This window comes from Macadamia integrifolia, unplaced genomic scaffold, assembly GCF_013358625.1.
Source record: "Macadamia integrifolia cultivar HAES 741 unplaced genomic scaffold, SCU_Mint_v3 scaffold1675, whole genome shotgun sequence".
NCBI classification, from domain to species: Eukaryota; Viridiplantae; Streptophyta; class Magnoliopsida; order Proteales; family Proteaceae; genus Macadamia; species Macadamia integrifolia.
Window position 1 is genome coordinate 54,264 of NW_024868302.1, and position 9,797 is coordinate 64,060.

The 9,797-nt window shown below is 37.0% G+C and overlaps 1 protein-coding gene across 1 annotated transcript; it reads left to right on the forward strand.

The window, feature by feature from the left end:
* The first annotated feature begins 86 nt into the window (after positions 1 to 86).
* Positions 87 to 8,761, forward strand: LOC122064515 (RNA-binding protein 42-like). Its single transcript, XM_042628223.1, has 7 exons — positions 87 to 493; positions 1,227 to 1,404; positions 2,214 to 2,311; positions 6,173 to 6,269; positions 7,442 to 7,527; positions 7,658 to 7,749; positions 8,474 to 8,761. Exons 1-6 carry the CDS (start codon positions 206 to 208, stop codon positions 7,709 to 7,711), a joined length of 801 nt encoding a protein of 266 aa, XP_042484157.1. The 5' UTR covers positions 87 to 205; the 3' UTR covers positions 7,712 to 7,749; positions 8,474 to 8,761.
* The last annotated feature ends 1,036 nt before the right edge of the window (positions 8,762 to 9,797 follow it).

A 9,797-nucleotide genomic window follows, 5' to 3' on the forward strand; every position in this document is an offset into this window, starting at 1 on the left:
TCCAACCGTTAGACCGCTGGTTGGACCCGGTTGCTAAAGACGCTTTAGTGAATTCTCCGGAAATTTTTTCTCTTGCTTCGCGCATCTGCTTCTCATAGTTTCGTTCGTTCGTTCCTTGAGACCCTAGAGTTACATTCTTCTCCGGATTAACAGAGAGCTCTGATTTGGTGGATTTAATTTTTCAAGTTTTCAGAAATTCTTAGTCATGGCGACTGATTCTTCTTCTACTTCGAATGGTCTTCCTATACCGGGAGCGAACCCTTCTTCATCATCCCAATTCACGTACTCGAACGGCTCTTATTTCCCTTTACCGTTCCATCTTCAACAATCAGACCCCATGGCTTCTCAGCAGTACCCTAAGCCGTACAGTTATCCAACTCCGACGGTGCAAATCCCTCCAGCGGTGAAAGTTCCTGCCGCTCCGGGTATCTCCTCTGTGTATCCGGCTACTGCGCCCGTCTCTGGTGTATATTCGCTCCCGCAGTATCAACAGGTAAGTGCGTGGTTTGAATTCGATTTGCTGGTTTTACTTCAATTTATGCACATCGTTGTCAATCTTCCCGTCTTTTAAAGAAACTTAAAACTTCTTTGATTCTTTCTTCTTCTGATGTTATCTCTAACTTACCACTTTGATTGTGGTTTGCTTTGTGTTCTTTATTGTTTGATAGATAATTTTCTTCGTGTAACCTTAGCAACAAGAATTTTCCTGTGGCTAATTAAATTTATAAATTGTAGTGAAATCTATTTCAATGTATCATTCAAATAAGTTGGCAAAATCTGAAGTCTAGAGTGAGCTGCTTGGAGGGTTTTGGGCCAGTGATTGACGAAACTAGCAAGGAAATGTCATCCTTGGCCATATTTTTGGCATTGATCAAAGCACCAGTTTTGCTGAGAAAAGGTCGTTGTTTAATGTAGAAAATGTGGTGTTTAATGTAGGAATTGTCATCAAGGTCAGTTATAGGGTTGTTTTTGGGACGATAAAAAATGTCATCGTGGTTCTCTTGCATCTGGTTTCAGGAATCAATGGTCCCCCATTGAGGAATTCTAGTCCATCTAAGGTCTTATCTTGTTTGCAGCTAATTATACAACCACTTTCCCAGTGTGTGGTATAAGATTCATTTTTCTCCCTAACAGTCTTAGATACTCTCATTTGTTCATTTGTTTTGTTTCATATTTTACAGCTTGAAATTTTGTATGACTTTTGTACTTTTGTATAATCAAAACAGGCACAACAGTTATTTCAGAGAGATGCACAGACAATTACACCAGAAGCTCTCGAGAGTGTAAAAGCTGCACTTGCAAGCAGTGAAATTGAGCACAAGTCAGAGACCAAGAAGAAAGCAATACCCCGTAAAGCTGCTGGACAAAGTTGGGAGGATCCAACTCTTGCAGATTGGCCAGAGAGTATGATCCATATACCACTTATTATCTACTTCCTTTGTTCATGTTCCTGGTGAGACTAAGATTGAAACAGGCTAGCATGTTAGTGGTTGCCTTTTGCTCAATTGTGATTGATTGGGCTGGTGTTAAACCTATTCAAGCTGTGTGAGTTATCACATTCTTGCTGGTGATTCTTCTTTATCCAGTGCAATGAAAGAATGTGGGTTGCTTAGCTGCTTGATTGCTACTGCCCATAATCATTACTTAGAACCTTTTCTAAGTTGAGAAATAACTCATTACATGGAAAAGAATGAATCTTATCAAAAAACTTGAATTTTCTCTAGAATTTCAGAGATTGAAACCTTGCACCAACAATAATCTTCTGAATAAACAAACTTAAATGATTTACTGCAATCCCAACTATTCCCTCCAGTCTGGTATTAGCATCCAAATATGTTGTCCCTAATCTAAAATATAAAATAAGAATGATTAACTTAAGACTCAAAAGTTCCCATATCCATTGAGGCAGAAAACTAAGTCAAACGATGAAACGAGCCCATAGAGTCACTAAAAATGTTAGTTTGACTTTATCCTCATGCAGTTCAACCTTTTGATGGAAGTCTCATTTGCTTATGAAGTTTGGACAGATCTTTTAAGTCCGACCTTTGTTTTATTAATCTAATTGGCAATTTACCATTTCAATCATTTAGATTCCTTAAGATTCTAGTTTAACTTTGTTATGCATGTCCTCAAATACTTAGATTATGATTAATGTCTCATTTCTTTTGATCCATGGATCGATAAGTTTCAGTGACACATGAGGCATTTTGCAGATGATTTTCGCTTGTTTTGTGGGGATCTTGGTAACGAAGTGAATGATGAGGTTCTTTCAAAAGCATTTTCAAGATTTCCTACCTTTAACATGGCAAAGGTAAGTCTCTGCTATGCTGCAACTCCCACAACTTTCATGTCTTTTGCAATGATATTTTATTTGGAGCATGCAAGCTCATGGCATATACTTTCAGATGCTTGTTTAAGCTTACTGAGCTCTCATATTTTTCTGTACTTTAAGCAAGTTCTACCTACACAATATTTAGATATCTGACTGTGTATAGTCTGCAAGGGGTGAAACATGAAAGTATGTTGAAGAAACAAGGACTTGTTCCAGTCTAACGTCATGTAAGTATTTCAGTGGCTGATTTGCATAGTTATGAAATTTGGGGTGTCCTATTTAGTTGTTAGGCAGGTCCAGTAGTGCAATTGATAATTCTTTCATTAACATGGAGAAATTTACTAATTTAGAAATTAGGGAAGTTGCCAGAAAACTGGATATTAATAGTTGAATAAGTTGGTGTCCTTGACCACCAGTTAGCTTCTGGCACATTATTGTTGTGGTTGGGAATTGTATGTTTTTGGAATTCTTGTTATTTGTCTACCTCTGCATCACAATTATTCCTGGATGTCTTACTAATTCCACTTATTGCATGTGATGTGCTACTGTACATAAATGACATCAACATGGTGGCAGTGGTAAGATAGTTGTGGGTTCTTCATTATTTGTCTTGCTTTCCATATTTTAAGACGAGGTTATCTAATGACATTAAATTATTTATGCTTGATTAGATTGCTAAATGTATAACACAGAATTGTTTAAATCTATTTAGAGTTACTTACTGTATTACTGTAATTCTACATTGATTATTTTTCTACTTGTGAAATACATCAGTCCTTGTCATGTCTAAGATCCTTAACTCCAGGATCTGCAAATGTCCCTATGGTTTTGGTCCATGCAGGACACCCTAGAATCCCAAAATGCTAAGCTCATACTGTACTCTGGTCATATTTGTCACGGTGACTACGCAATCTAGGACATTGGGGGCTAGGCGTGCAATATTTGACTTCGTGTAATATAGCAATGATAATTTTATATAATTATGCTTATATCTGCAACATTATGCTAGTAATGACCTAATATGAGAAAACCTACATATAGCAAAGACTAGGATACAATATAAGCAAGTACATAAAAAAACAAAACAATAAACATAAATCAATGTAAACTCGTGAAGTGTCAACAAGTCGTGCAATCGCCTTGGACCCAAGAAAGAGCGTGGACGCCAAGGCGATGCCTTGACAACTGTGACTCTGGTTCATCTTCTTTGGCTTCAGTTTGTAATGAGTAATTAGATTCAATTGTGACAAGCTTTGTTATTTGATTCCATGTTTGAGATACTTCTACACCATGTGGTTACTTAATCCTACAAATACCTGAGAAATTTGGCTTCCTTCACCACACCTCCTTGGAGCCATTTGAGGCCTGCAACATCCTACAGTATCTTTTAGAGATTTAAAGAAAGAGAGGAATGAAGGTTGTGCTGTCCCTGCTGGGACTTCATGATGGAAGGGGTAGGGGGAAGAGAAAGTTATCTGGACTACCATTTGTCCGAGACCTACTGTCTTTTGATAATTACAAAGTTGTTATGTTCCCGATAAATGTCCTATTTCCTTCCTGTTTACATACCTCAACCTGGAAATGACTGATCAATTTTCTTCAATTTGTGCTTCCCTTCTATTGAATTTTAGGAGAACAAACTGATTGTACCGGATCAGAGTAATGGGAACTTAAGGCACTGTATTTCTTGTTTGAAATTCTTTTTGTTCATCCGCACTTATAGTTATATGGTTGTTGATGCAGATATCTCACATAAATGGCCTTATTTCTATTAGAAATAAGGTTTGGGTTGGGTTGTGCATGTGTTCATGTGTTTTGTTAGTAATGGGCCTCAATATGGGTAGAAGGTAGGGATATGGGATTAGGCTTCGTTAGTTTAGTTAGGCTTTCAAGTGTCTTTTAAGTTGTTTATTTGTTTTTAAACACTTTCACCTTGCATGAGAAGGTTTTATTTTTCCTCTTTTACCCATGTAAGCTATTAACCTTTAGGATTTCACTTTCCTAGTCAAATTAGGATTGTCTATTAATTTTCCTATGTATAGATTGTAAGAGCTATTGGATCTACACACAATTTGATGAACAAAATTTTATTTCTCTGCAATGGACTGCTGTGCGATTCAGTAAGAGGGTGTGAGATCCTTAGCGAGGCAGTGAGATTCTGTTCCCTGTTGGTGGGAAGGCGTAGTTATCATTCTTCTTTCTTATTCTCTGTTTTTTCCTGCAACTAAGGTAATGTTTGAATCTTCAATTAATCGATCTTGCTGTTATTTGTTTAGTCTGAGATTGTGTAGAATTGTCACCTGCTTAGTTGCTGATTACATGCTGTTTATAATGAGAGTCATGCCAGAGTCAGAAATCCTCTGAACTTGACCCAGCCAGCTCTCTGTTTTTGCCCCTCTTTGGTCAGACTCGAGATTTACTGTAGTGAGGAACCTTTTCATCAGATTCCCTCAATCTTTTGGGGCTTTCGAGGTCTACATAGGAGAGACCTTCGACCAGGTTATTGGGCTGATCAGAGTTACTGATCGTATTTTATTAAAATCTCTTTATTCTTCCTATTTTCTGAACCAGACCTGATTCTTGTCTAATTATTTTCAATACAGCCATTAGTTTTGAATCATATTTTGGGGTCGAATTAGCTTACTAAGAGTGACACTCTACCAGCTTTATAGGCTGGTCCGATTTCCAGATTTTGAGTAAAGTTTTTTCCTGTTCCTGAATTTTCAGTTTCAGATTTGATTATTCTTCAATTAGTTTTAATCTGATCTTTTAATCATTGTTGTATTCTGAGAATCATCTATCCTATTTATTTGTAAGTGATTGCTAGAGTTTGAACCTCATCTGAGAAGTTTGACTTTTCTTGAATTTTTTATTTGGGTTTACTTGGGATTTTGTAAGGGAGGCATTTAGTCTGAAGACTCTGAACCTAGGGTTCATCCAACCACCCCCACGAGTTGTATTTGAATGTGAACTACATTCCAATCCTTGATTGTGCCTGCACAGTTTCTCCTTTTCCCATACTTGACCCCTCCAATTCACAGCAACTCGTAGTAATCTGTTCCTACCTTTTTTGGTATTTCTTTTGCTTCCTGGTCCTTTCAGGAATTTTTCATTCCTTTTCTATTCTCTTATTATAATAAATCTATTCGTGAATGGGAGGGAGAGAGGGAGAGAGGGGAAGATGCTAATATCAACTTGTGGCTTTTGTGGTTTACAGTCTCTGGTACTTAATGGTTAATGAGGAAGTTGAAGCTGCATGGTTATTCTTGATGCTTGCATCTTTAGGATTAAAAATCTGTTAGTGACAAGTTTATTCTAAACATCTATCACACCTGTATTTAGTATCTTTTTCCGAATTTGACAGTATATGACTCAGGATTTCAGTTCAGTTGTAATACATGTTTTGGGAGCATAACCTCTTCGAGGCAATATTATTAGGGGTTGCTCTAGTTGGTTTCTGCCAATTTTTGTTTTGTTTGACCTGGTGTGGTTTGTCTCAAACCATGCCCTTCCATATTTTTCTTTAATTCTTAGTTTGTAGTAAAAAATACTATATTCTAAATTGTGGTTCCCCCAGGGGGTGTTGAAGCTGAATGCTTGTTGGGTTTCTTTTTCATTTTCCATCTCCATCAGAGTTGCCATTGACTTGTGGTCTTTTATGCATTTCTTTGCTTCCTATTTCTTGCGTTCATATGATAGTGTGTCCATGTTGCATTGATCTTTTTCATTGGACATGGATTTTGCTTGTTAATATCTCAGTTATATGGGTTTCTTTCTCTTTCTCATTTATTCAAGAAACTGAATAAATTTCTGCATCCACATCTAATTTGGAAACCACAGGTTGTTAGAGATAAGCGGACTGGCAAAACCCGAGGTTATGGATTTGTTAGCTTTGCCAACCCTTTAGACCTTGCAGCAGCAATGAAGGAAATGAATGGTGAGTGATATTTCCACTTGGCTTTCAATCTTCTTTGAATTCGTGTGCTTAGTACACATGAGCATTCTCTTAGTGATCTGAGGCTGGTTCATGACAATATATGGGAGAGGGTTCTCTGAGCAAGTGGCGTAGGGGATGAAACCAATGAGGTGTGGTGGAATGGTTTCGTCAATAGGAGGGCAGCAAAGTCATTTCATCTGAGGAAAGCAAGAGAGCCTGCGAGAGAGAGTGAGTGCTAGCACATTCTCCCCTGATGGCTCAGAGAACCTTTTCCCAAATCCCAATATATATATTGTCCATGTTCAAAAACTTGATATGAACCTTGGTGGCTCAGTGAATCAATTTGACCTGTATATACAAAAGGTTGGTTTTGGAACCCTATAGTGATGCAACCTACGGTTCCAAAACCCTGATTTAGACCACTGTGGACCCACTAAAGTGATAGAGAACTCAATTTTAAGAATTAGTGTTGAGTCTATAATTTCAGGACTTCTTGGGTCGATCAAATTGAAAGTGGGACTAAACAGAAAATAAGATTTGAATTGAAGGACCTATCTGAAATTCAGAAATTAGTGTTGGGGTGAAATAAGATAATTCAGAATCTAATGTGGTTTTGAAAGAAAAATCAGCTGTGGCAGCATTTACCAACCACTTCCTACTTCCTAGACTTTGTATTTAGTAGCAGTAGAAGAAAAAGAAGTAACAAACAATCGCTTTCGCAGAGCGTGAATGGAGGAGAGGAACCGAGGAAAAAAAAAGCTTGATATTTAGGATCCTATGTTCAATTTTATTTTATTTATTTATTTATTTATTTTTAACAAATTGATTCCATGCTTCTCACCTCCATTAGATTTCATACATGAACCAGTAGAATATTAGAAACAGCTAGTTATCTGACTCCCAAAAACAAAGTAAATTAAATTATTACAAGAATAATAACCCAAACAAATATTTAACATACTTAATACTCCTATTTTTGGACCCAGTTCTGCTAAGCCTGGGTTTTCAGATTGGGCCATGCCTGTTTTGCCATGATATAATGCTAGTGCATCAATTAGCAACCTTCTATTTGGCATTGGAAACTTGGGCTTGTGAACTCAACCAAATTTAAGAAAGAACATTGTAACCCATGCACCCTTGACCCTTCTCGTTTTTGGACACCATCATTGCAGGTAAATATGTTGGAAACCGTCCAATTAAACTACGTAAGAGCTCCTGGAAGGATAGGACTGATAATGAAGCTTTGGAGAGGCAAAAGGTAGATTCCAACATGTTGATTGATTTTTTTTTTTTTTTCCTTTTCCTTTTTTATATAATTTTCAGTTTATTAACTGGCTTTTTTCTGGCACAACTGAATGGCTTTCTGTCCCATTGTACTCACTTGGCAGCACCATACTCAAAAGAAACCAAAGTTGCCAAAGAAGAGTGTCTTGCACAAGTGAATCTGATGGGCATGCAGACTGGATGATAGATTGACCATGTAAGTAACTTTGTTAAAATCTTTATTCTTGAGATTCATTGGTACTGCTCTGTGATGTATTGAGGTCATCATGGCGCATCATGGTTCTAAAAACAGAACTAAACGGTCAGTATCGGCCGGATCGGAATGGTGTCAACGATCCCCAATCCTGACCTTTCCGATCCGTTCCATGTGTATGGTTCGAAGGTAAAATCATAATAAAAAATGATTTAAAAAAAACAGGGTTAGATCTGTCTGATACATTCTGTTCCAGAACAGTATCGGACTTACCTATTCCCAAGTTTTAGAACCTTGTGGTGCATTGCCCCTATAATCATAAAAGAGGAACAGGGGTTTGTCAGATATTTTGGACCAACCAGTTAATATTGACTTTAATGGTGGTGGCTTCTTTTGGTCCAAAGTCAAGACAAAATAGTGGTGAGAGACCTGTTATAGTAAGTTGTAAGGTGGAATCAGAGAGTCAACTCAGATTGATCACAGCCAATTCTGAGTCAGCTTGTCTGATATGGACCCAATCAAGAGCCCTAAATCTATGCCAAGAACACATTGAAACTTTGATTATCAAACCCATATGCTTAAATGAGCGCCTCAGCTGGCTTGTGCATTGAACACATCTTGAATTTTGAATGGCATTCACTCCATTTAAAATCAAAGCAATAAAGAACATTGTCTCGATAATATTCTTCATTGCTGGAATAACAAATCGATGGTGTATCTGTTTCAGGACAAGGGAAAGAAGATGGAGTTGCTAAGGATTCCTTTGGTCTCCTCTGACATATGGTCGAAAGGAAAAATGGTTCTTGGTAGTTGCTTTATTCAGGGTTGGCACATGGACTGGAGTTGGGCCATTTTCATTCCTGTATCCGCTAACATGTATTTTTACTACAAGATTTTCTGTCTGAATTGCAGTTCTTGTTGCTTGGTTTTGATTTTCTTCTGTAAAATATCTTTTTTAATTCAGATTCTCTTAACTTTGGTCCATGTGATGATAATGAATAGCAACATTAAACTATTACTGCTGCTAGACTGGATGGCAGCTTGCCAGCATTTTTCATTTATATGGCATCAGATTAATGTTGGTACAATTTATAGTTTATGAAACTACTAAAGTCTATAGCGGGATGCTTAAAATTATCTGCTTATTTTTGTGTTTTCATATTGGTGAAAGCTTGCAATTTCATTTAAAAATGAAGATTGATTAACAAAACCAGGGGATCAATCATTTTTTCATCTTTGGTTAGCATTTGAAACATTAAGTCGTCTTCAATAAGTTATCACCAGACTTGTGGAAATGAGGTCATTTCTTAAACCTTAGGCTGGAAAGATTGCTTTTGAAATGGTTCAACAACTACTCAACATTTTCCTAACTAAATGGGGTCAATTACATGGATCAGTGATTGAAAGTTATAATAAAGTAAAAAGAAAGAAATGCAGTGGTACTTCACAAGTGTTATAAAAGGAAAAAAGAAAAAATGTAGCGATACTTGACAAATGTTTCACTTAAATCGGGGTTGGCTACATGAATCTTTGCTTTTCAAACAGCTTGACTTTGTGTCAAAAACTCTTCACCTCTAGTTCAATCGAATGGAATTAATGGCAATGGCGAGGGACTTCCTCCGTCATAAATGATGAACTTGGTTAAGAAAAATATGTAGATGGTACCTGATGGTCCTGATTGGTGTGAAAAAGGTTGGAGGTTGAAAACATTATTGAATATGTAGGGTTTTTTTTTTTTTTTTTTTTTTTTTTTTTTTTTTTTAACTAGATTCTAGATCTAGAAAGCATTTGAGGTGAGAAAATAGAGTGGTTGGTTACAACCCAGAATCTGTTCCAATGAAGCATATCATTCACAACATCATTGCTTCATGGTAGGGAACATGAAGATGATACTTGGGAGGATCAATGGATACGTACCAGATTTTCAATGATTTAGCAAGTCTCACAATTAAAAAATTGTGAGAGGAACCTTAGGTTGCTATGGAAAACCTTTCCAAATGGGACAAGCTCATTTTGAAAGTAAATTTACCAAATATAAGATCAAATGGTAA

What these genes read in the sequence shown, in the direction of transcription:
- LOC122064515 (XM_042628223.1), top strand. Translation starts at nt 206, where the DNA reads ATGGCGACTGATTCTTCTTCTACTTCGAATGGTCTTCCTATACCGGGA. An exon ending in CTACCTTTAACATGGCAAAG is followed by an intron (nt 2,312 to 6,172) that starts GTAAGTCTCTGC and finishes TGGAAACCACAG; the next exon opens with GTTGTTAGAGATAAGCGGAC. An exon ending in AAGCTTTGGAGAGGCAAAAG is followed by an intron (nt 7,528 to 7,657) that starts GTAGATTCCAAC and finishes CTCACTTGGCAG; the next exon opens with CACCATACTCAAAAGAAACC.